This window comes from Solea senegalensis, linkage group LG6, assembly GCF_019176455.1.
Source record: "Solea senegalensis isolate Sse05_10M linkage group LG6, IFAPA_SoseM_1, whole genome shotgun sequence".
In the NCBI taxonomy this organism is placed as follows: domain Eukaryota; kingdom Metazoa; phylum Chordata; class Actinopteri; order Pleuronectiformes; family Soleidae; genus Solea; species Solea senegalensis.
The window spans coordinates 23,697,354-23,725,096 of NC_058026.1; the positions used below are offsets into that span (position 1 = coordinate 23,697,354).

Here is a 27,743-nt window from a genome sequence, read left to right on the forward strand (position 1 = left end):
CAGACGTTTTCTCTCATCAGCGTCTCTCCATGTTCTATCTTTCTCTAAATTCCATAGCTGTACTATTGCGACGATCACTTTACCGGAATATGATACACGGGGAAGGAATGTCAGATCTCAGTTTATCGTTCCTTTTTTGATCTCATTATAAATCAAGTTTGCCAAGTCAACTGTTGCTCCTCTTGCCACAGTTTTTCCAAGTAAGAATTTCCAAATGGACATTGTGTGTTCATTTAGCGGCTTCAGCATCAAATTCAGATGTCAGAGACAAACCAACAAATGTAACTCAGTAATGTTTCCCCCTCCAATGTTTTTTTTTCTTGGTGGGAACAAGTTAATTTGACACTAAACATCTCTACTGTGATCAAAGTGGATTTCACTGTTTTAAGTGGGTGGACGACTCCTGCTGAGCTGTAATTAGTGACAACTGTGTACAACGTTTCACCATGAATCACGGATTATTAGAATATATGTGCTTTGTTGCTACTCTTCATTAACAAATATGCTGTACGATTTGAATTAAAGCAGTGTGTGCTCACTCGAGATGACCTCAAATGCCAAGACGCTCACCTCCACATCACCACAGCGAAATAATCCATTCGACAAATGTAATCATGGTTTACTTCACACTCCCTGAAGCCTCATTCCCACTTGTGTACAAGGCCATTTGATGACGTCCAGAGGGATGTGGCAACTTCAGGAGGCAGGGAGGCTCATTAGTCTTTGCCTTTTCTGATACGTTCAGCTGCATATTTGGCGGCTTCATGTCAGTAAAAAAAAGGACTTTCTGGAAACCATTAACCTGCTGTCACATTTTAGAACAAGTGTCACAAGGTTTTAATACGAGCATTGTCGTGTTTTTAAAGTATTTTGTTTTATTTCAACAAAACATTAAGAGTGACCTATTTGTGTATGTACAGTACATTAGCAGAGAACATGTCACACAATTCCAGTATTTAGCACTTAGACGACATTGTCTCTGAGCGACATTTATATTAAATAAAGTTTTTAAAACTCAACATTGATGGATTATAATTTCAAACAATTAATATGAATTATTTGCTGGAAAAAAGAATTGGACTAGATTTAACAACAGCACTTTATTTACTGCAATTGCTATTTTAAGTGGAGGTTTTATTTAAAATTTGAAAAAAGCAGAATTTGAATGTTGCAGTTCAGTCAATTTCACAGGCTAATAAACCGTGACCTCATTAACTACAGAGGGGCGCGTGTGATGGGTCTGCAAAGTTCACGAGCTGAGACAATAATTCAAAAATACACAGCAAAATATTTCACAGATTTCACTACGGGAGGTTTTATTATTATTTTGTAATTTTTCCAGAATACACTCATGTGTGAAAGTGAGTTCTTTAGTCTCAACTCCATCGTGAAGACTTCACTGAGACCACGGACAAGATTCACGGCGACAAAGCCACGGGCAAATTAACGCGCGCGTGTGACTGAGTGTGTGTGTGTGTGTGTGAGTGAGTGAAGCCGAGGACAAACGCCTCGTGTCACTTCGTAAATTAAATACAATCACGAGACAGTGACCGTTAACTCTTCTGTAAATTGGTGAGTTTTAAAGTGTCGTGATCACGTGGATAAATGCGTGAGAGTGTCAGATGATCGTCGCTGCAGTTTACAAAAGCTGCAGGTGCACTCCAAGAATGTGCTGCTTTTATTTAAATAAACCGTAAATGTATTTTTATTTTATTTTATGGTATGGGAAAACAGAATTATTCCATGAACGTGATAACAAAGTGGCCACATCCACTGATGTTAAAGGGAGAGCGAATCATTCAGAGATCATTTACTTTATTTAACGTTTAATTCAATTAATTAATAATGGGAGAAATTGGCCACGTGGTGTTCAAAGTCTTTCTATATATGTAAAGCATATTAAAAAACATTTTCTGGAGTAAAGTTAACACATCTCACGGAACTTTTATAAGAAAAGGAACAAGACGTGTTGAGTAAATTAAAGCTGCTGTCAAAGAAAAGAAAAACTAATATTTACTGTCCCCTTCCATTTAAATACAATGATACACATTCACTCGTTAAAATGAGAGAAATAAAAAAAGGACTTATCTGCAAGAAACAAGCAGGACTACAGTTAGACTGCCACTCACTTTGTCTACAATCTTTATCCCCAGAACGCAGCTGGCGCAGTATGTGCGCAAAGAGCAGCACTTTGCGTTGAAAGAGAAAGAGAGAAAAAAAAAAAACAGCTTTGGTGTAAGCTTCTAAGAGAAGTGAACGCTGCCAATTGCCCGCATAAACCAAAGAGGGTTTGCGTTTCCCTGTGCGGACCTGCGGGAGAAGCGGACAGCTCCGTGCGCGCAGACGCTGCGGGTGCGAGACTGGAGAGATCCTGCAGAAGCGCCGTCCGCCTCTGGCTGCGCTGATTGGCTGCGCGCACTGACAGCTCTGCACATGATTGCAGGAAGAGAAGCCCGACCCCCTTTCACTCTTCCTAGAGGAACCATTCATAAACTACACACAAGTCCAGCTCACAGCTGAGTGTGGACGACAGTGAGCGGGGCCACAGAGAGAGAGAGAGAGAGAGAGAGAACACGAGTGGGGAAGAGATGAGTGCTCACAGATGCTCTTATAGCCTTTAGCGTCTGCAGCTGCAGGGACACGGATGATGATGATGATGATGATGATATCCCCACAACCTGAATATGAATCTGCCTAACTGTGCTGGAAGTGCTCACATGGACTGATATTTAGCAGGCAGTTGCGTTGCATCACTACCCGTTTCCTCCTCCTCACACTGACGTCCATCCGCTCCATAAGCAAAAAAAAAAAAAAAAAAAAAAAAAAAAAAAAAGAAAAACTTTTGATTACACTTTTTTTCCTGCACGGGGAAGCATTTGCCTCTGGCTTAACCGGTAAGCATTGGATCCGTCAACTTACTGCGACTCTCCGGTGTACAGCCCGGACCTCTGCCCGAACATGATCGCGACGCAGGCAAAGCTGGTTTACCAGCTCAACAAATACTACAACGAGAGGTGCCAGGCGCGCAAAGCGGCCATTGCGAAGACCATACGAGAGGTTTGTAAAGTGGTGTCGGATGTCCTGAAGGAGGTGGAGGTGCAGGAGCCGCGCTTCATCAGCTCCCTCAGCGAGATCGACGCGCGCTATGAGGGGATGGAGGTCATCTCGCCCAACGAGTTCGAGGTGGTGTTGTACCTCAACCAAATGGGGGTGTTCAACTTCGTGGACGACGGCTCCTTGCCGGGCTGCGCGGTGCTGAAGCTGAGCGACGGCCGGAAGAGGAGCATGTCGCTGTGGGTCGAGTTCATCACCGCCTCGGGTTACCTATCAGCCCGAAAAATCCGCTCCAGGTTTCAGACTCTGGTGGCGCAGGCCGTGGATAAATGCAGCTACCGCGAGGTGGTTAAGATGGTAGCGGACACCAGTGAGGTCAAACTGCGGATCAGAGAGAGGTACGTGGTGCAGATCACCCCCGCCTTCAAGTGCACTGGGATTTGGCCTAGGAGTGCAGCGCAGTGGCCCATGCCCCACATCCCCTGGCCCGGTCCTAACCGGGTAGCAGAGGTCAAAGCCGAGGGGTTTAACCTGCTCTCCAAAGAGTGCTACTCGTTAACGGGGAAGCAGAGCTCCGCGGAGAGCGACGCGTGGGTGCTGCAGTTCAGCGAGGCCGAGAACAGGCTGCTGATGGGCGGCTGCAGGAAGAAGTGTTTGTCCGTGCTGAAGACGCTGCGGGACCGACACCTGGAGCTGCCGGGCCAGCCGCTCCACAACTACCACATGAAGACGCTGCTGCTGTACGAGTGCGAGAAACACCCGAGAGAGACCGACTGGGACGAGTCCTGCCTCGGAGACCGACTGAACGGCATCCTGCTGCAGCTCATATCCTGCCTGCAGTGCCGCAGATGTCCCCACTACTTCTTGCCAAACTTGGACTTGTTTCAGGGAAGACCTCACTCGGCCCTGGAGGCTGCTGCGAAGCAGACGTGGAGACTAGCAAGAGAAATCCTGACCAATGCGAAAAGTTTGGACAAATTATAAAAGTCATTGTTGAGACAGAGCCGAAGAGACATTTTGGGATAAAAAAACAACAACAACAAACTTCAGAGAAGGACAAATAAGACTCTCCAAGCAATGTGAAAAAGAAGAAGAAAAAATAGTCAACAAGGAAAAAAATAATAATAATAATAATGCAGAAAACAAAACCAACCACAACCCCCTTTTGGAGCAATTGCCAGAGAGAAAGTGAAGGTACATTTTCAGATCAATGTCTTTTAGTTGTCTTCTTTAAATGTTCTCACAAAGTGAAGAAACTTTTATTTAAATATATGCACAAAAAATCGTGAGCAGTGGATGAAGAAAATGTAGCGTGCCAAGTTCAATTTTTTTCATTATGTGACTTTAAAAAAAAAAAGGAAAACAGAAAAGAAATGTTAATAAAATGTTGCAAATTAACTTACAACCTGGCCTCGTGTGTTGACGTGTTTTGACAGCTGAGGTGACAGGCACAACATGTTGCACTCTTATATTTGTTTGTTATTGAGCGGGTTACATTTAAAACATAATACAAGTAGCATGCAGGCAAAAGATGGAAAAGAAAGAGGAAAAAAAAACAAAACACTTTTCCAAAATATCAGGAAGGAATGTGCACCGCCGACTTTAAGCCATATGTTATTTTTACAGTGCGTCACAGGCTCAAAAGGATTTTGGAGTGAATGTAAATCAACGCAGTCATGTTAATGTATAGGCCTGGGAGCAACTCTGCAAGGCCTGCAGCTAAACCGATGCCTTAATCTGATTAATGCTTTTGAAATTACATAATAACACTCACTACATATACACAGCGAGTCATGGTTAACTTCATTCTCATAAATGATGATGGGGAGGAAAAAAATGTATTCTCAATGTTAAAGGGAATATATCATTTAAAAAGCAGAGCGTGTACCTGCAGCAACCAACTGTTGGTCAACATGAAGTTTATATTTATTAAGCAGAGTCATTTTAATATTTGGGATCTATAATTAAATTTGCAGCAGACTAAAAAAAGAAATAATATCCAACGATATTAAAATTAACTCATCAACTATTTTAGTATTATATTAGAAATATATTTTGTTAATTTCGTTATTGGTGATGTTGAATTAATTTGAGTAAATATTAATTTAGGAAATAAAGAAAAGGACATTTTATTCATATTGTGAATATTGTTTTTTTACATCGTGTCTCAATGACTTTTCGTCCATCCGAATCCAAATAGTCAAACTTTAACAAGAGGCTGACACGACATGACATCATTAGCTGTCAGGACACACTGATGATACTTTGAATGCTCGACAGCATTTCCCAGCAGCACAGTGGGCTGAAACACGAGCGCGCGCGGGCTTCTCTGTTTAAAATGAGACGAGCTCGATTTTCGAGTCTCTTACCTTGGGATCGATGGCCTTGAAGCCCGGCTCGTCCTCGTCCACCTCGAAGTAGAGCTCGGACGCGGTGATGGACAGAGTTCCTTTCACCACAACAGCCGGAGCCACCAGCTGCGCGCCGGTGCTCAGGTTTACTGGGCCTGCAGGACGAACACACAGGAGCCGGTCACTACATGACATTCATATGAGGAAATATGAAGAAAAATAAAATAAAAAAGAGTCGAGTTAAAATGAAATAAAATAACGCCTGAAAGCACACTGTTCTCCTTTCGGAGAGAGAGGCAGTTAGAAGATAGACGCGCGAAATATCACCAAACTTTATGCGTATTTTTTCATTTTTGGTCATTTCCGTACTCTTTTTCGGCACTATCATGATATGCACGTATTCTGAATTATTTTATACGTGTGCTAAAATAATTCGGCTATGAAATGAATCAATTACTTCAACAAACAAACCGCCTTAGTGGATGTGTGAGTGTATGTGTGTGTGTGTGTGTGTCTATATAACACGCTAGAATACAAAATAAAGATTGCAAAAAAAAACTAAAAAAACTTGAAGACATCGTTGTAAAACAAAAACAAAAAAAATCGACAGTCCATCAGAATCAATTGATTGCGGGCTGCAGGACGAGGCTCTGTTTAATCTTTCATCAATCTTAATTAATGCCAGTATATGACAATGAGGCTGTGGCTCATGGGAGCTGTGGGTGGAAGCTCTGCCCGGATCAGGCTTTGTGTTTGCAGATGTTAGCCGAGCAGAGAGGAGGCTCCGAGCCCGGGGTTTTGATTTCCCTGCAGGCCCCTGCGCTCTCCTGCAAACCCATGGAATAAAAACAGGGTTATATACATATATATATTCATGCCTCGCGCTTCCACTGAGCCCCCTCGAGTAGTGACATGTTATCCGTGGGTTGAAATAACACGTTTTTGTTCCGTTCACTCAAAAGACATTCGATTAGTCTTCACCTGAAGAGGAGACAGCTGCTTAGGAGGAGAAGCTCAACATCTCCAGACAACCTCCACTCAATTCCCACAGTACACACACACATATACACACACGCGCCACTTTATTAGACAGGATTCAACGCTCAGTCCACGTTGCATCATTTTAATAGCGCCATGAGCCTCATTAATGCGCATTGGTCTGCTCAGCGCTGTCACTGCACAACACACACAAAAAAATATATAAATGCGGATTAAACTGCAATCCGATTAACGCACCGTGCAACATTGAATTAGGATTATTTAAACTGAAAAAAGGGACAACAAAGGATTGAAAACAATCTCGGTCTGGATGAAATTGAATGTGATTTAATGTTGTGTTGTTGACGAGCTTATATGGTTCCCACACAATGCAGCGTTTCCTTTTAATGTGATTGTGAGCATGTATCCTGGGATAAACTCTGCTACTGTGGGATAAAAATGTTTATAGAGTTGCTACTCAGGCCTGTGTACATGTTTGTGGAGCAGACCTGCAGCAGCTGAGAGGGGAAACTTTGGCCGGTGCTGTGACACATTGTATAGAAAGTGGCAGCAAAAACAAGCCAAATGCAGAATATTCTAGAGGATGATATTCAAACCGCCGGAGCAAAACTATAGAATTAACAGTGTTCTTACTGTATCTGAGCTGCAGGGTAAACGCAGTGCAGTCAGATGTGGAGGGGGTGGTGAAGACCGAGGAGGAGCTGCTTTCTTACCTGTTAAATTCTCCAGGTCCTTCTCGTCCAAACTGGACAGAGTGTCATCATCCACGTCAAGTGATGTCTCACTCTCCGAGTTCTGATTTCCCAGAGCATGACTCCTGATGGACTGCTTGCCTTTGAGAATATCCTCCTCGGATGCTACAGGGGAGGAAAAGGGGGCTTTTTTTAAAAAAAAACAACAACTTTAATCTCTGACACGTTTCCATCCATAAAACTACTATATCTATAAAAAGGTAAATAAGATTTCAGATGTTATTTTTCACTGGAATCAAGCACAGACACAGACATTTTTTTCTGTTAAAAAAAACAGCAACTTAATGTGGAAACAGGAAAACAACAAAATGAATCAGTCACTGAGGAATTAAACATTTTTTTCCCCAAACGCTGCAGTGAAAACTGCAAAAGCCCAACACAAAATCTGAGTCCAAGCTATATTTTTTGTTTGAACCCTTTACACACAAACCACCACGTAAATAAGCTGGTGTGATTAATTTCACGATATTTTTGTTGCCGTCTTTTCAAGGTAGGTGAAGATAAAGCAGGTGTGGGCTTTCAAATATACAAACTGATCTAATGCGTGTGGTGATTAACCTCCATCTGTTATGTAACGACAGCGAGGCTCACCTCAGTGCATTTTACAACAAAACACTGACCTAATCCTCACTCTGAACTGAGCCTTTCGTCCTTTTGACATACATCTAAACAAACACACTTCTCACACACACAGCTCATCCTAACCCATTTAACGTAAATGGGGGGTCACACACACACACACACACACACTCACACTCCCACTGCCCGTTTTGATTTCAACTGAACATGACTTGAGGTTCCAAATGGATTATTTAAGAAAAATGGGAATCTGCAAACATTTACAGAACTCTGCATTCCCCAGTGAGAGCATGGGGAGCATCCATGCACGCAGACACAAGTCCACAATACAAAAGACTGTAGCTGACAAGTCGCTGTGAACACACTGAGCTTTTCACTCCCCCTGTGTGTGTGTGTGTGTGTGTGCGTGCGTTCTAATCCAGCATACAGGTAAAAAGCAGCAGCTTTAATCTGGCAAGTCGCTGAACCCATTTTATTTTTTATTTTTTTATACATATACAATGATCTGAGTGATCAATTGTACTTCCTTAAAAATGCACAGCTGCATCATGTGACTGTATACTTTGAAAATGCAACTTTAAAAAAAAAAAAAGAAAGAAAGAAAAGCCAGGCTTAAAAAATCTCTTGTCATGGAAAATATGCAGCTTGCTGATATTTAGAATGGTCTTCCTGTAATTAAGCCTCCCTGGAGAATTTCTTTAGTTAGCAGCAGTGAAATTACTACCAGCTCCCCTAATACATACCACATGTCATTGTATTCACACCAAGCAAGTGGACAGGGGGACTTGTCAGATGAGCCTTAAAAACAGAGATGCAGCTCACCTTCTTTTCTTTCTTTTTCTTTTCTTGGTATTTAACTGCAAACATGCTCAGAGATTCTCACCTCAACACGGATAAAACCAACATACAGTAACAAGAGCGGTGCCAACACACCATGTGATGCAGCGGGACCTCGTGACTGGAGCCGGTCCCAAACTCTTTATTACCCTCAAACGCGGGTTATTAATAGCTCTTCAGTATAATAAAGGCACAGTGACTGCAACCCGAAATCATGACGGGTCAGAAAACTGTTCGGCCGAGTCTGTTAACGCCGCAAGAAAAACTAGTTTGACCCGAGTCACCGGCAATACATCACATAACATAACATCACATAACATAACATAACATAACATAAACTCACACTCTCTTCCTGTATTTGTTAACTCTGTAAACGCTGACCTCGTCAGGACCAGTCATCAGGACCTAAATCCGGTTCTAATGAGGCAGAACCTCATTTCTGAGGTGCTAGTTAAGTTCAGGGCCAAGATGTGAGTTGTACTTAGGTTAACATTAGGTTTAGGCAGCGACTGGTTATGGTTAAGTTAGGGATAATGCTTTGTTTAGGCCGTCCAAATGAATGGAAGTCAATGCACGCATAAACCTGTGTGTGTGTGTGTGTGTGTTGAACATGCAACTGTGAGACTGTAAAATCACGGAATGAACCAATATAAAATAAGATTATTATAAATAATACTAAATGTACTTATACACTCTGACAACTGTGATTATATTTCTACATTTCAGAGTGTCATTTAAATTAAAGTATCATTTAAAAAAAAAACAAAGAAATGTCACAATGTTGAACAATCACTGCAAAGAAAAAAAATAATAATTCTCGCCCGGCACTTCAACCTCATCACTCATCACACTGGGAGCAGAAATGTGTATAAATCCCAACAGGTTACACTTTTTTCCAAGACCCCATTTCCCCGACTGAGAGGTTCAACTACCTGCTTATACAACTCAAGGCATGCATGGTTACAGCAATTAAATTGTCAAAATTAACAAATTTGTTTTTAACGGGAGCATAGCCAGAAGTGCGGTCATGAGGCGAGTATTGATTACCAGAACAGAGACATTAGTCTTCAGGTATTTACTCTGCCACCTCTGGTACACGCGCCCCGGACCAGACAGAATCAATCCCCAGAAAAGATGGTTCTTTCCAGCCATAAATACAAAACAGCCTACTCAAGCCTACTGGCAGCCCCACGCTCCTGTGAAAATCATCTTGGCACAGTATGAATGATAACGCTTGTCCATATCCTTGATGCAGAAATGCACATTTTTATTCACGCATCAAGGAAGCGCCAGAAAAATTCAATTTCGGAATATTTTCCTCCACAGCTTATGGTTTTATGGCCGTGCGTGAGAGCGTTCCAATTATGCCACAAGTAGCTCGAAAATTAGACTAAATTCCGGCTTGATCTCATGCTAAATATTTTCTTAGGGAGTAAGAGTGCATTTTCCCCTCTGCATCTGATGAATATAATTACAGCCAGATCTGACCTTTGTGCTCCGTTTGAAAACTCAGCCCTGCATTCTCATCCTGAGCTGCACTTCCGTAACAAATGTCGGGTCGACTAAAACAAGACTAAAGGTTACATCAGAAAATGGATGCCGTCAGGCTTCAATGTCAGAGAGTTATTTTAATGATATATTCCCATATTTCAGCCAGGCAGTATACTCTCTTGAGGTACAGCATACCCTGGCCACAACTGGCTGCTGGCTATTTTTACACAGACTTGACTTTGAAACCAAATGTTGTTTTCAGGAATTTGTCCTTTTTTTTTTTTGTCCTTTTTTTTCCCTCCTTCTTCCCCCAGTGAAGAATATAAGCAGCACATAAGATGAAAATGTTTTGAATAAAATTGAATACCAGACCAAATACCTGGGTAACTAACTCGCACACTCGCTTCAACACGTACTCTAAAAGCGTTTGTGACGGGGAAATATGTGATACGTCTGTTCCCTGTCATGATCTCACTGAAGGGAAAACAAGGAGGAATAGCGCTGGAAACGGAGTGAGAAACCCAGAGAACAGCGACCAGCTGGACTGTGGTCTCAGCCTGTGGCAGTGATGGCTGCACGCTGCAGTGACCAGGCAGATCGCGAGATCCTCCACGCTCACGGCGTTCAAATCACATTCTTATTGACTGCTGTCACACGCGCCGTTTGTCTGAGGGAACGATGCCACTCATTAAACGGGACTTTTTGCATTCGACACATATTTGGTGCAGAAAACGGTTGTTTATTAGAGAGAGTAAGCGTGTGCGTGTGTGTGTGAAACGTGACTCTCTGTGTTAGCGCAGGGACATGTGTCGTTTAGATATTGTGGTTTTAAGTGACTGCTGGGAGTTTGGAGTCCTTCTCAGACGAGGATTATTGAGTATCTGCACCTGTCTTTATGGAGAAGTTGACAGACTTGAGGGAGAAAGATCATTTCCAGTGGAATAAGTGATCCATGGTATTTTAACATTATTAGCATTATATTTTTTTTAACGTAATATTTGACCTGAAGGACCAGTACAACGTCTTACTAACAATATACTTGAATTAAATCATACTGATACTAAAATAATACTTTTCATTTTGACAAAAAGGGGGTTTCTATTTTATTGTCAAAATGGGCCCACAGTGGAACGTAAAAAAAAAGACGAAGCAACATTGGAGTGTGTGAAAGTTACTTACCAGTGATATCAGCCACTGGGATGCAATAAGGAAAAAAACAGAGCCATTTAGTTCAAAACTGAATTCCTTATTCAAGATCATTACTGCAGCCTGGCATACAGAGGGGGGTGGGTGGGGGGGGCAGGGTATAAAATGCCCTGTGTGAAATTCAAATGAGGCTTTTTTTTTTTTACCCCTTCTCATATAGTAAATCTTTTATTGCAACACCAGGACTAATTTTTATTGCCCTGTACCTGGTGTTACCGCCAAGCGAGTGAGAAAGGGAGGACGGGGGGGGACGAGTGGACACATGGACGTGGACATGGACTGACCGTGTTCGGCCGCGGCTTTGAGCGTCGCCTCTGAGTGAGCGGATCCAAAGGGGTTCCTGATGAAACGGCGTCGCCGCCTTAAATCGTCCTCCCAGTAGTCCAGGCGCCAGAACTCCCTCGGCCGGCTGCAACGAGACAGAAGTAGCACATGTGTTAGCAATTACCAGCCAGCATGGTATACCAGCCCAGCATTAGCGCTCGGCCCGAGCAAGCAAGCATGCATAAAGCCAGCATTGTCTTTGGGATTTTTAGTTTTTTCACACATCTCAAAACACATTCATTTATATACACGTTTCACTCAGAAAGTCATCGTATCGCTGTCCTTGACGCGGACAGTGTTCCCTCAAAGGCTAAGGTGTCATTTTCCTCGTGCACCAAGTGCCATCACACAACAATGAGCAAACAACAGCGTTGTGATCATTTTCCACACACTTTCTGACGCACGTGCTTCCATTCTAGGCTCATTTCGAGCCCAGCGGGACACCTCCTGTCAGGACCCGGGGCTAGCAGGATAAGAAGAAAGCCATTAAAACACAGAAGAGGGAGTAGATAGCATTAGCAATATTAATCACTGTCTATAGCCTCCATTTTTCTTACCAATTCACAGCTCCCTTTACCAGGCCGGGTCGCTAAATCATTCTGTTCTAAAGAAAAAGAGTGTTAACTTGAAATGAGGAGTCTCTCACATAATGTGCCTGACTCGAATTTCATCTTTCATTTAAATATAATCTTTAATTCAAATATGTGGCATTACCAACACAAGGAAAATATGCTGTATGTAATATTACTTTAAAAAAATGTCACCTTGGACAGTTTTAAAAACCTGTTACTTTGTCACAGTGTCAAAATCACACCATGTGCTAATGATTAACAACTCAGGTGGGGAGAGAGAAACAACATGTACTTGGATCCTGAGTGAGACCAAATCCTGGCAGCTGGACTCCAGTCAAATAGTTATTTTACTTCAAATAAATGTTCTCAAGAGGAAAACTAAGAAATAGGAGAAAATCCTAGTCTACGCTGGTCCCGTGTTTGTGCTAAAGCTGGGCTCAGCTGTAATCTTTAAACTCTGCAACAGTTTACGACGCTTGGTGAAGGAAAAAAAAAAAGAAAAAGTAAACGTCTTTAATTCCTCTGTGCCGGGAGAAAAAGAGAAAAAAAAGGCTTCATGTCCTCAGGTACAACCCCAAAAACATCTCGTCTACAACTTTTGTCCTCACACTAATGTCTGTGTGTGTGAGGATTTGAAAGCAAACAAAGAAAACTTTGGTCAAACTAAAATGAATAGCAGCTTCAGTGATTCAAACTCATGCCTGGATTCATATGTGTGTGTGTGTGGATACTGTGAAGGTGTCCAGGAAGACGCGGTTTATGATTTCAGTGGCATAAGCTCCGACAAGAGAACCCCAGCATTCTTTATGTGCTCGGCTCTTGAACGCTGCTCTGGCTGGGGGCCTTCTCACAAATCTTCAGCTCAACACCAATGATCACACACAGGGGGCTCCAGAAGGAAAAGGTGCTTTACGCAGGCGATTAAAAACTACTTTTTAGCACCGTGCGCGCGCTCTGCCAAATGAAAACCAACGCTTTATTTGGTACATTTGGAGTGGAAATGCAGAGTGGGCATCTGGACTTGCTTTAGCCACGATAACCATGTTTCACCGCTCATCCAGATTCAGTGGAGGCAACCTGGATTTAAATAAACACTAAATAAATGAATAAATAACTGTCTAAGTGACCGTTACCGCTCATATCTCACTGGACAAAGTTGAACACAATTCATTTAGAACTGGCACAAAACACAAACACTATGCTGCACCACATCAGCTGGGCAATACTTCAATATCATTATGACAAAGGGTTCAATAAATACAAATATGTACCATGTAGTATGCGACACACACTTTGAGACGCAATGTAAAATGGCTAATTTATGCGTCACCTCAGGTTTGTGTCACAAAGAATTTTAAAACCGTAATTAAACAGTTTCTTCAACTTTACTCGGGAGCAACACTCAATCTTCAGCTATGTAACATTTTATTGCAATAATAATATTGATAATCTGAATTTTAATTATTATTATTTTTGTGTAAATGAAAATATTAATGAAGTTTTGGGCATAATGTTTGTACTTTTATTTGTTACCTCTGCAGGACCTTTTCTGCCATAAACACCAGTTGTCCTCATGGAGACCAAAAACCTGGTCCTAATGAGGCAGAACTTAATTTCTGTGGAGGAAGTGGTTAAGTTTGGGATTAAGATTTTACATGTGGTTAGGCATTAACTGGTTATGGTTAAGCTTTGGGCTAACACTTTGTTTAGGCTCTCTAAATGAATGGACGTGAAGAACAGCTCCACAGACCTGCGTGTGTGTGTGTGTGTAGACTGTGAGCTGGAAAGACTGAGACGACACAGGTCTGTGCAGGACCAGATTTCACACCGCTGACAAAGACCCTGCTCCGTGTTTGCATGCGATAGTCTCTGAACGCAAATGGCCACTTCATCATCCTGCCTGCGATGGTATTCATCTATGAAAATAATTATCAAGGTTGTGCACGGCGCACGCCTCTGATTCAGGACGCACTCGTCTCTCATCTCATGAAAGAGAAGGTGGGGCGGGGTGGAGGGGTCTGTCCCATTCACACAACACACATTAATCCATCAGGAGGGGAGAGCCATTGGCTGGAGTAATTAGTCACAGCATGGGGGGGGGGGCGGACCACCTCTGCCAGTCACCTTCATCCAGCGCGCCGCGAACACGGCGACAATAGACGCCCTAATGACGGGGTTCTCCGCGAGGTGGACGGACGATGAAGGATACCTCATCATCAATCCCTGATGAGAGTGCCGCCATAACCAGAATGGAGATGTACAGCGCTATGCAACACCCCCCCACCCCCCCCGCCCCACCCCACCATACCGTACACTGAGTGTGTTTCCACAGAGATGATAAATTATTCAGAGCTCATCCATCCTCCGAGGGCATCCGAGGCACAATTTACTGAAGCGCCATTCTTCAAAATAACAACAATTAAAATAACAAAGGGGCCGGCGTTGTGCTGTGGCTCACGCCAACCACTTGTGTAATTAGTAATTAGTTCAGTCATAAAAGGTGTCTGGAAGGCCTGCTCGTTAAGACCGAAGTGACTGTTGTCTGATGATGAAAGTGTGTGTGTGTGTAAAAGCAATACTTGATTTATCGCTTTGCATCAAAATCCCACTTCAAACAACGAGAAAAACACAAATTTAATCACTAGATTTTTGATCGTTTCTATGTTCTATGCCAGTTTGGAAAGTAAAAAAAAAAAAGAAAAATGAATACATGATTATTGGGAACAATTCATCTCTAAAGTCTCATCATGGCATTACGTTATAAAAATCAATAACAGTATTATATCTCAAAGGAGAGTAATAAAATATTCATACGTGACTCTTCCAAGTGCTGCATTAATCGTATATCAGAAATACTCTTGTGTTGTACTTGAGCAGATTTTCCCCATTTGATTCTCCCTCGGTATATGTTTTTTATGGATAACATCGTTGTTTTTACTGAGAACTTTTCTTAAAATAAACTATTTTTCTGAAGAAAATCTGCATTAATCACCTTGTTTATAGCACCCCAATATATCTCAATGTATTATATCGTCTTGTATCGCCAGATTCTCATGTGCCAACCCTATAATAATCATGTTTTAACTCAATTACACAGAAACATTGAACTGAAGACCGACGTAAACGCACTCTATGACAGCCTTAATCTGAGGCACAGAGTGTGTGTGTGTGTGTGTGTGTCGGAGGAAAAAATGTTACCATACCAACACTGTCTAATCTGGACCACGTTGGCCACTGATGAAACAGGGTCCACAAGAGTTTTATGTGAGGTAGTAAAGAATAATCACCCCTTTTTCTGTTCTTTAAACATCATTTGGATGCTCCTCCAGACTCCCGAGTCGTAAATTTGCGGGGAAGTTTACCAACACGGAGGATGAGTAAGCTCAGGTTTCTCCTTTTATGTGGCCCTGATCCTCTCGCTGACTAATCAGCTCACAAAACTGTTCGGCCAACTCAACGCCAAGCACTGACAAGTTGCCAGACGGTATTTTATTGTAGGGTTCTTGAAGATTTTAATTGCTTAAATTGATGGTCCGTTTATCTGAAAACAGAGCTGTCCGCGTGCCACTGTTGTGCCGAGTGCGTTTATGGAATAACGTCACGCTTATTTGGAAAGCGAAGGGACAAGTCGTTAACTATGTCATCTACCACAATATTGCCTTTAAGAAACCAAAGAGACGCATGCGTTTGATGGTTGAAATCCCATTCTTTGGACCTACTCCAAATTGGAATTAAATGCTGAGTAGCTACTAAAGAAATGTATACATATATATATATATATATATATATATATATATATATATATACATATATATATATACACACATATATACACACACATATATATATATATACATACACATATATACACATATATATATATACACATATATATACACACACACATATATATATATATATATATATATACATATATATATATATACACATACATACATATACATATATACACACATATATATATATATATACATACCGATCCAGTGTAGAATCTGTAGTGACTCTAATTTATTATATTCAGTTTGATTATTTACTTAGTCTATTTCACTCATTGTTTCATCTTAACTGCACATTAAAAAAAGAAGAAGAAAAAAGACGGAAGTAAACAACCCGCAGTTATTAATCATCACATATTATGGAGATAAGTAGTTGTGTGTATGACGGGCCAGCGTTGCTGCTAATCATTCCCAAACGGCCGGACTGAACACGTCTGTGGGTCCTGAAAGTTTGATAGCGCTGCCGTTTGAACAGCAACAACTGTTCATGTGCTGACAAGGACAAATGATTGTCATCCATTAACTTCCAATCAGACGCGACTCTCCACAGGCAGACGTGCTCTATTTTTTTTTGTCAGTTAAAAGGTTCTTTGTTGCTGATGCTGTTTTCAACCTGATATTGGAAACTGCTATTAATAATACAAACACATTTAATTCCTCCATATTTCCGACACCGGGGTCATTGATTGATTGATTGATTTTTGTTTATTTGTCAACAAAATCACGCCTCAGACTTGATGAGCCAAAAATGATGTGGCGTCAGGATTTTTAAAATTCCCGTCACATAACATTATTATAAAATACCGTGACTTCACAGCTTGATACTATTCTGAATAAATGTCGAATTGTGATTATTCTTGGTTATTTTGACATAATTGTGCCCATTTGTTTTGCAGAACACATCTAAAATGACTACTGTGTGTGCAAAGATGTATTATTAGTATTTTGACACGCATGTAATAAATATTGCGCCTCTTGTGATTGGAAAACTGCAGTAAGACATATTGCAATTGTATTGAAATTTCAAATAATTGTTCGGCCCTACTTGATGTCATACAGTATACTATACTTGAAGTGCTGTATCTGTGTATCAGAGATACTGTTAACAGTGGTTTTGTTGTGTAGTTAAGCCTCTGACCTCTAGTTGGCAGCAGACTTTCATATATATGCGTATATACGTATATACATATATATACATATATACACACACACACATATATATACATATATGTATATATATGCGTATATACATATATACACACATATACATATATAAACACATATATACACATATACATATATACACACACATATATACACATATATATATATATATATACACACACACACACTCATATATATACTGTATATATATATATATATAACATATGTTTTTCCTAAGAGCTACAGATGTCTTGGAGTGGTTTGGTTCAGGTGGAGATATGTGGTCTATGGAGGGCCATTCTCCTTTAATAATACTACATTGCATCATTTTTTTGGAAAATCTAGAAGTGCTAGAAAATATATGGAGCGGTAAAAGGAAGGAAATACTACTATTTCGCAGGTTTGTCTTCAAAGCATTTGATATTATGTAAATGATAACATGACCTTTATCACTGCAAGCAAGACATGCAGAGTGAATATGCTTTCATATATCACGACAAGCGACTGCACTTTGGCACAAACAGTCATTCATAACCTTTCGGCTAAATTAATGTGGGTCCAGCCAATGAGACCTGCGTATGCAGAATAGATTTCTCCCCTTGCTTATTTTATATTAATGCCAGTTTCCATTGGCAGTCCTCAAATTGCTCAAACATTGCCGCTATCTCCGAGATCATTTTGCTTTGATTTGCATAAACCATGTGTTTAGAAGAAACGGCAGAGCGGGGATAGATTGAGGATTTGTCATGTTGAGGACTGGGTGCCGGAGCGTTGGCTCTTTGTCAAACAGTGGCAGTGATCGCTGCCTTGGTATCTCCGCGCTCAAATTAAAATGAAACAGGACCAAACACCTTCCCGCTGAAATTGTTTGGCATGATTAAGTCGTGCCTGAAACCATTTCCTATATGTGCATTAATGCTTATGCCGTCCCTCTGCAATGAAGTGAGCCGGAGACCATCTACATGTGTGCATGTTAATTCACCTCACCTAATGCTGTTTGTGAGATTTACCAGAGGTAACGTTGGGGTCACAGACAACATTTTCATCTTATCCTCTGGAATGACAGTCGCCACGTATATATTTACCCGTCCTTATTATTAATCACAGGATCAGGTCATTTCATCCGTCTGGGATTTAAATATTGTGCAATCAGCAGTACGCCTGGCACATGCATGAATACACATTTAATAAAAGAAATACTCATACTATAAAGAAAGTAAAAATAAATCTCGGCTCGTATAAAGCGCACGAAACAAAGTCCAGGCACCTCGTCAACTCCCTCCTGCACTGAATTTACGCGCTCTCATTACCGGGACAATATGAGCACCTACCACTCCTCCCAATTAACTCCAATTTACCCAGTAGCTTTCAGAACGCGTTCTGAAAACAGGAGTGTGTGTGTGATACCGCATCTCGGGAACATCAGCAGCTTGTGAGGATCAAAGTGCTCCCAGGGGGTGGCAGGCAAAAAAAAAAAAAAGGCTTCAGACTTCCCACAATGCAGTGCAGCCGAATGAGATAATGCAAATCAAGGCCTAATTACCGCCGGCTTAGCGTGCAGCTTCCAATTAGCAGCAATTACACTCAGTGTAAATCCACCAACAAAAAAAAAGAAAAGAAAGCCAGACAATTACATACTGATTATATCACATTTCATGGGCGGTAAAAGTGTTTGTGTTTAGCGTCGAGGTTGTAAATAATAAAGCTAGTCCCAATCCAGTGAGACATCTTTTGTTATTCTTTTTTTTTTTATTATTTATCTTAAATGTTAGCATCAGTGTTTGCTTCATGAATATTATCTGAAGCGTCCGACATAATAAATAGTGTATACACTGCAGCACTGAAGTGGTACCATCTGTATTTTTGATGAAGAGTCACATTTTTCCTGTGATTTTGACAACATGCATTTAAGGCCATTTATCACCACTACTGCGAGGTAATGAGGGCATCCACTGGACCGGAGTTGCATAATTCTGCCATTACTGGCCCATTGTAATAATCTTCTGACCTCTAGCTTTCAGAGCTGATCTTGAATGCTTTGACAAATCTCGACTCATGCCCACGTTTTCCAGGGCGCGCACAGAAAGAAAAACACAGCGGAGAAGCTCAAGGTCAGGCCCGGGGAGGGACTTTGTTTTTCCATTCCACATTTATATAAACACAAATATGTGACCATGTTTAACCTTACAACTCCAAAATGACTTCACATTAAAAAAAGAAATACTAAATAAATATGTGAAATGTTTTATAAATGAAAACGTATGAAATGACACAAAAGTGGAAAAGAATTTGAACTCATCGTAGCCGTCATTAGCTCTCCACCAATTATTTAACGGCCGCGGGGTTATAACTCAATTTGAAAAATATAAACAAACACATTAGCATCAAAAATTGATCATTGATAACCAGAATTAACATTTGTTATAAATATTGTATATTTTATCACACGCACTATTACTTCGGGGTTTGCTTGCAGTATAAAGTGTAGTAAATAATCCTTCTACAGAATCAGCCTATACACTTTAATGTTTCTAATGTTTCTAATCTTAGGTGCATGGACGTTTCTAATATTACGCCTCCCTGATTCACGTGACAGAAAATTACCTATGGTCAACTTCTACAGTGTAAATTCAAAAAAGGCTTTATAAATATAAAGACTTCATAAATACATCATTTTCATTACTTTTAGATTTTTCTATCTGAAATGACTTGCCCCTCGACTGCTGCGACAGAATTCCACCATTTCCCTCTCAACTAGGATCGATATCATTTCTTAAGATCAACATCAAACTCCACGGATATCTTCCAATAAGAACGGAGCTGAACTGGAGCTCAGGCGCGAGCACGAGCGCGGGCGTGAGGCTGTGGAGTGAATCTACAGCAAAAATAAAAGCTGAAGATCTATGAGTATAGTGGGGAACATCAGTGTTTTATGTGTCCTTTTTCTGCTTTAGTTGCACAAGAAAAGTGCTGGATTCTAAAGATAAAGGCCATTTTTTTCCTTCTTCTTCTTCTTTTTTTTTTTTTTGGTGAACGGTGAAAGTAGCAAAATAAATGGCCTGTTGGTCCCATGGTGTAATTACAGTGGCTAGAAGCATACCAATCTATCACAAGGAAGGAGGGGGCTGACACGCTGCAAAGGGGTTAGTCAAAGGAGATAGCCTTTGACTAACTACTGGCCTCACACAATCGATACTCTGAAGATATTGTGTCCAGCGTGATGGGGGGAGGCGGCCTAAAAACTTCCCAAATGGCTTTTCATTCAGATATTGATCAGCACCCTTTTATCCTGACCTTGCTCCACCAAGGCCATATACTTTGTTAAGGGTATATGAAACTCATAAATCTGAGAGTTGCTACAGAGTCGCACTGAGCTGCAAGCAGTGAAGGCAGTGAGGCAGGATGGTGTAATTGGTCTTTCTGGGATGGCTGCCTTCATTCATACTTCAGAACAGGGATTCCATTACGTTTCTAGAGCTGCTGGGAGGAGGATGAACAACACTGGGGAGATCTCCAAAGGTGTTAATGGGTTAACACAAATTGGTGGAACTGAAAATCACATGGTATTTTCTCACCTCCAGTTTGAGCAACACAGCGTCGTAACATAAGAGCATTGCACAGTTACCCGACTTTAACTCAGCGACACCCAAGTAGGGGGCGCTTGTAACTCAAAAGGAACTCCTACAGTTGCACATAAACGTCGCAGTATTTCATGGATAGATAATGTATTGCTCTTCAAGTGCTATTTTAATATATCGGAAATATTCCCGACATTGGTTTTCTGTTGCACTGAAGCCTCCAACTTGGAGTTGGCAGCAGGCTTTCAGTCATTTATCTCTCCCCCAATTCTTCCACTCCTCTCACTAGAAATTGAAATGGCTTTTCCATAAGAATATTAACTATTGGAGATTTTCTTGCCTATTGCATCCCAATATATCATATCATCACCCATTTATTAGGAAATGTATCCCATAGACAGCACTATTGCAAAGTATATATTGCATAGATATGAAGATTTTTTTTTTTATACTATTTCTTGTTTACTTTTTGCTGGTATTTTTGAGTGGACAGCAAAGTAAGAATTTCATTGTACAGGGAAACGTGTTTCTTTACTGTGCATATGACAATCAACACTTTGAATGTTTGAATCTTGAATACAAGAATAAGAATGAGAAATTCAAAGCCCAACACTCTTTTCTTCAAGAACAAGATTAACCCTCTTATGACCATCAAGATAATGACGCTGCCTGGATTCATATTGATTTTATGGCGGTAGAATTGCCAAAAAAGGTTCAACGAGTGAGTGTTTCTGCCCCTTCTTCCAAGATACCTTTCACTTTCGATATCTGGCAGTCATTCAACCGTTTATTACAGTACTGAGGAGCGGCGGGATGCTGAGCCAATCTCAGCTGACGTAGGGGCGAAAGGCGGGGAGACCGCCAGGATCATATTCTAGATATCTGGGAGTTACGAAAATGAGAAGTAAGCGTGCCAAATCCTGTCGGTCAGAGGTTTTAAACACGAGGAGAAACCACGGCATGCTTGTATACAAATTCCAAAGTAACAGATTTGGCTGAAACACCGTCTTTCTTAAATATCCCTTTAAAGGATTCACCGAGCGTCATCTTCTGAGTCTCAGACTGCACTACACTCAGCCGCGCTAACATATGGACATCATCAGCTGTTAATATGTTTCAACATGACACTTTGTTACTATTCGTTACAGCCCCAGCCACTGTACTGTATATACATTGGAGGTAAATGTTATCATTAAGGCTATATTCTTATTCATATCCATGAGCGAGGCTGCACGGTAGGGCCTTCGTGGCACGCCGTTTTATGGACCTGATGGAACGCACGTCTGTCAAAGTTGAACAGTCTCCCCAGAGATTTAAGGGACATCCTTTTTGTCCCCATCACAACTTTTCTGTCCCAGACACACGTGTGATTAATGAGGTGGAGGGTTTCACGTTATAAACCCGTTTAAGGACCTCGCTGCTGCAGATCCCTTTGCTTGATAGCGAGCGTCTCGTTTACAGTTATGAACATAAGCGAAGGGCAGACTCGCATTGCTGCATACAGTGTGTTTATGCTGTATGTTCGGGACGGGATCGAGGCAGACGGATGACGACAGTTCCAGCCCCGGCTAATTGGTTTTTAAGTAGTCGAGACATGGACCTCAAGGAAACGACTGTCGGTGCCTCCGATGAGACGGGAGCGCGGGACTGTTACAGCTGCCACTGCTCAGTACACCGGGTCATGTTTGTGTTTAGACTGCGAGTGCTTCTAAGCAAACCAGAAGCCATTATCCGTTAAAAATGACCAGATAAGATATGTAGCCCTTTACATTGAAAACAATCTTTCTATTTTAGAAGCAACTTAACCATCCCGGCTATCACACAGACAAATAATAGTAAATGATAGTAAAAGTATGTGTGTCTTAATACTCCGCCTACATTAATACAAATTAGAATCAGAGAGGACTGCAGTGCTACAGTGTTTCTTCTCCTTCCAAGTACAATAAAGGCAATCAGATGGTTAGATAAGTCAGCAGCTGCACTTTCCCATCCAGCAAACGAGGCTCGCTCAACCTTTCACAGATTTTCACAGTCATGTGTAACTCATGTGTACGGCTTAGTATAAAGTACACTGCAGCTAGAGGAAAGGATGTGGGAGGGAAAAACGTCCCCGTCTTGTCTTTGTCTCCATCTAAACTTTTGATGCTTCAGTAACAAATGTCTCGCTCTCATCCCCGTTCCATCCATCGCCCTCTCCTTCTCCCTGTCTTCCTGCCCCTCTCGTGTCGTGCATTTCCGAGAGCCAGTGTACTCTAAACAGTCGTGTTCTTGTTTCCTATGGTTATAATCTCCACTGACGTGCTGGGGTCCCATTTCCTTTTTCAGCTCTGCGTGCACAGCACCGGCGCGGCCTTAATGTACAGAGTGTCCATAAAACACACACACACGCGAGGCGGCGCGGACACTGTGCAGACCTCGGCTTTAACACATGCATTACATTCAGTATTATGTATCATAATTGTGATTTAAGACTGGAATGAACGTGTGCAAGTAGATATAATTCAGGCCGCTGCAGCTTCTCATGCAATCATTTATTCGGGGAAAATACAACGTGAATGTGGAGGTTCCCACTTTAGTGAGTAAAAACGCATTCATTAATCATTGATGAGGAAGTGATACAACTGTAAAATTACAAGGCCGTCGTGTTTGTGATTTAAGTGGCTTGTTCAAGAGGAAATAAAGGAATGAGCCTAATAAAGCCTCAGGTTTTACTCAATCAACCTACTAATAAATAGTATAACATTACAATAAATACTATTCTGTGTTCTTTTGAATAAGAGATTCAAATATTTGTGTTTCTGTCAACCAATCAGGATTCAGCAGCATGTGATGGTATCTGCAGAGTTGCCAGGGAGACGCCACTGTCAATGCGATAACACCACAGCCACATAGTCTGGATTAAGACTAGAGTTTCAGGGTTTAAATTTGAAATAATCTACTTTGAAGACGGCTTCAATAACGCATTATAATGTCAATGCATCCATTCTTGAATATGGATAAATATTTAATATTTAAAAAGAAACGCTTAAGAATATAAAATGTGATGAGCATTGGAGCTTTCTAGTTTTTAGATGTGATGGATTTTTGTTTTTCTTTTGTTTATATCTGCATAAATTAAATATCTTTGGACAAAAAAAATAAAGAATGTGGAGGGTGTGGAATATTGTGGATGTTTTGTTACAATATTCTTAAAAGATTAAAAAGAAAAAACTCTTTAACTGTGTTGTTCACTATTATTATTTATTAGTATTTATTGTTCAATGCAAAAATATTTACTATATAAAGTGTGTTTTGTACTAAATATTCATCATTTCAGTCCAACGAAACAGAAATATGTTCAAATATTAACACTATAGCACAAATGATCCGTATTATCTGAATATATGCATGTTGCTAAAAACACATCGAACACTAAATAAATAAATAAATAAGTGTAAGACAAAACCATTGTCACTATGTGGAGCAGACACCGCTCAATGTCCTCAGTTTTCCGGGACTAACTGGGAATGTTCCGCCCCGGCTTCTTCCTCTCAGTAGCGCGCCGGTGAAATGACATAGCACAAGATAAAATAGTAATGCTAATATCAATAGTTTGTCCATTACAGGTCAGCTCACTGTCCAGAGGAACAGTTACAAAGCTGTTCGCTTTCGATCTCACAAGGCCGATCAATACGGGGGCATACTGTTTCAATTTTGCCGGCATTGATTTTCTCTATAACACTCCAACCCTAAAGCATTCGTCTTTCTGAAGGAAGGAAGATTTGATTTACTGAAGAAAAATTGGAGTGCACATCACAAAGATCTTTTGCCGGGCGGGAGTTTGACATACCAAAAGATGGATGTCCCTTGGCTGGGAAGCCTCTAGCCTAAGGGCGTCCATTAGAGCAGTGGTGCTGCAGAAAATGAGTTGCTTATATGAGAGAGGAGGAGCTGAGGGAGAGGAGTTGGTGCTTGGGGTGTGTATGTTTTGGGGTACTAGCTGTAGGTGAGGATCATTAGAGCAAACTGGGATGCTGATCCCACTTTAAAGAGGGAAAAAAAAGCAGTAAATGTCAGGGAGTAAAACAAAACCCCTCCATTTGCCTGAAACAGAATCAGCATCAGTGGATTGTACTCAGCTCACAGCTCTGGATACACAAAGCTTCACACTCCACCTTTTTCTGCTGCAGTCACCTTTTTTTTTTTCTCTACTTTCCTCACTCCCTCCATCCAGAGTGAATTTCCATGGTACATTAGTCAGCCTATTAGAATGCAATAAAGAGAAGGTATGAGAGGGAGAGAGGGAGGGAAATATAGAAGAGTAGTGCTCGTCCCCAGAGACTGAGAGCTGGTGTTCTCCATCATCTGCCCTCATCTCCTCTCTCTGTCCGTCGACTTTGTCTAGGTGTCATATACATGAAAGATGATTCCTGACCCAAATAAGCACCACCGCAGTCTGGATGCTCAGAGGACCTGAGCTCAAAGGACGGCGGGGGGGAAAGATGTGCAGGGGTAAAATGACAACTGCCCGTGGTTTCATTTGTTGCCATCGTGCTACCTGTTCATTTACTTTTTTCACCCCCTTGTGTGAAGACAGCAGTCTGAGTCTCAATGCACTGGGACAGGCATGTATGGACATGGATGGACAGGTAGTCATCCCATCTGTCCGGCTGGAGACAGGTCTATGTCTTGACACTAGTTGACAGATACTCAGCGACTGCCTTTGTCTGGTCAAAGAAAACCTCTCTGGACACTCAGTGTTACAACTGAAGTAGAGAGTGAGACAATAACGAGTGGGGAGAAAAACGAAAAAGAAATTGTGTGTTTGTGATGAAGACAAAAGAAAGGGAGAGGGAGAGGGAGCCACAAAAAAAGACAAATCCAAGGAGTGGAAAGGGGGAAAAAAAAATCACCTAACACCTCTTTTCTCAAGAGGCCACGGCTGTTGTAAGCTGGATATTAAGACACAAATTGCATTCAGGCGGGTCACACTATGTCAGAAGATATTAGATGCCTGCAGTGAGGAAACAACAATTCCCATCAGCTTGTGAGAAAATAATATTTTCATTCTCAGAGTCTTTATTGAATGGAAACGTCAGGGAATACATTTTTATAGCATGTGAGCAGGCGGGCAACAAAAAGTCGTAATCATAGCTGCATATTGTCTTTGTGCTCCTGGATTTCATTTCCACAGCTGGAAAAAAGGTTGTGGGTTTCATTGTGTGTCCACTCTTTTTTCCCCCTGCAACACACGCTCTGTGTATGTGTGGAATAACAGAAAGAACAGCTCCTACGCCGGGAAGCCTGCAGGTATGCAGGTGTGCTGCTTTTTTTTTTTTTGTTTATTCGTCTTTTGCCTTTTTCTCTGCGGCACCAGATGTTCCTCCAGTGCCCACATACCAAGGGGCTGTGGCGCGAAGCTGCACCACCTGACCTTCACAGTAATTGACCGAAAATATTGATGTAATGGCACACGACTGATTGTGATTTATTAAAAGAGCGCTACACTCCAAGGCCCAGTGCCAATGGCTCCCTGCGCCCATCGGCAGCCATTAGGAAAACCATCAATAGCACAACAGCATAAAAGGACCAGTAATGGGAGACTTTCCTGGCCAGAGCTTGTAGAACACAATCTCCATAGTAAATAGCACAGCCTTGTGTGTGAGTACACGTGGAGACAAATAGAGAGAAAGCAACAGAGGTAAGAAGAGGGGAGCGATGGAGGGAGATGACAAACGATACACCGCATCCTGATAGCACAAAATAAAGGAAAACAAAGGCAGCCAAAGATAGACTCCTGATCCAATAGCAAACTAACCCTCGCCAGACAAGTCTCGGGAGAGTTGCTTCAGTCTAACAAGCATGAGCCAGCGGCCGTCTCTCCATCTCACTATTACACACTACCTGCACAAACAGCCGTCATTAGGGAATAGCTGCATTGGATTCTGCTGCTGCCTATTTGGCGAAACAAACACAGCGGATAAGGTTCCCTCACGTCTTAATGGGAGTGGAGCTGTTTAAATGGCTTTCATCTCCCTCCCAAGCCAATGCATCATTCAGCCCACGGGTGACATTTTCACCTTTGCAAATCTAACTTAATCAAAGTCATGAGTACAGCGGGGATGAGAGAGATTAGGATGAGATTAAAACCGGTACAATTGTTTGAATAATTCTTCATACTGAGAAAATGACATACTCTATGAAGCATGTTCATTGCAAAAACACAAACAGGTCCACGCCCTTGATTTAAGGCTTTTTCTAGATTATGTGATGAAGTAACACACTAAATGACCCAATGATAAAATATACAGTACAAAATATTTCACAAGGAGATCTGGAGTTCATTTTTTTTCATTCTACCTTATGGAAGACTTTCCCCAGGCTCCGTGTTTGTCGGTCAGGATGTTGACGATCTTCTGGATGAGCTGCGTGGCGGTCACGTGGTCACGGTACTTGGCCGCTCGGATGAGGTGGTCACACATTTTCTCCTCATCTCGCTTGTCGGCCGCGTACTGGGCACAGTTAGACTGGGAAACACCAGAGGGGGGAAAGAAGGTGCATTTTTTTTACATCGTGTACGTGAAGGCATCACAGGAGCGAAACACAAACAAAGGTGTCGAGAGACTGAAATACGTATAAAAATAAAGCGATAAGATTCTTGAGTTAAAAAATCTACAGAGAGAAAACGCAGTGTTTTCACATAAAGAAACTCGACTATGAGCAGAAGCAAATGAAAAGCATAGAGTAATTTTTGTCCTCTTGTCATCTTGATTAATAACAGTGGACATGTATTTACTAATGCCCTCCGGCGCACCAAATAACACGATACCCACAATGCACAGAGAGGACATTTTTCTCTGTCGGAATTTGTTATCGGAATAGGCCTTTGAACTCAGCCGCGATGGCAAAAGTAAAACACCTCCTGAAAAAGAACGGCTATAATTTGAAACAGCGCGGTGATTTCCTATCTTTATTTCACAACCAATTTAACTTCGGCTGACTTTAAAAGAACTGTTTCAGAGTGAGCACAAGGACGAACGAGAAAAAAGAGAAAGAAAAA

The 27,743-nt window shown here is 41.4% G+C and overlaps 2 protein-coding genes across 10 annotated transcripts in view; one reads left to right on the plus strand and one right to left on the minus strand.

Moving 5' to 3' along the window:
• Positions 1-27,743, minus strand: part of lrba (LPS responsive beige-like anchor protein) — a 162,133-nt gene that overhangs the window by 58,998 nt on the left and 75,392 nt on the right. For 5 of the 9 annotated variants that reach the window (XR_006360576.1, XM_044028266.1, XM_044028268.1 and 2 more), the window contains exons 36-40: positions 27,044-27,210; positions 11,554-11,678; positions 11,243-11,257; positions 7,118-7,261; positions 5,424-5,560 (exon numbers count right to left, since the gene is read on the minus strand). Coding sequence is in view for 8 of the 9 variants with exons in the window: in XM_044028266.1 (XP_043884201.1) it covers positions 5,424-5,560; positions 7,118-7,261; positions 11,243-11,257; positions 11,554-11,678; positions 27,044-27,210 (588 nt within the window). In the remaining variant the exon portion in view is untranslated. The remainder of the gene's footprint in view (positions 1-5,423; positions 5,561-7,117; positions 7,262-11,242; positions 11,258-11,553; positions 11,679-27,043; positions 27,211-27,743) is intronic. The other 4 variants (XM_044028272.1, XM_044028271.1, XM_044028270.1 and 1 more) reach the window with 1 other exon arrangement.
• mab21l2 (mab-21-like 2) lies at positions 2,481-4,103 on the plus strand. The gene has a single exon (XM_044028273.1). It carries the CDS (start codon positions 2,959-2,961, stop codon positions 4,036-4,038), a length of 1,080 nt encoding a protein of 359 aa, XP_043884208.1. The 5' UTR covers positions 2,481-2,958; the 3' UTR covers positions 4,039-4,103.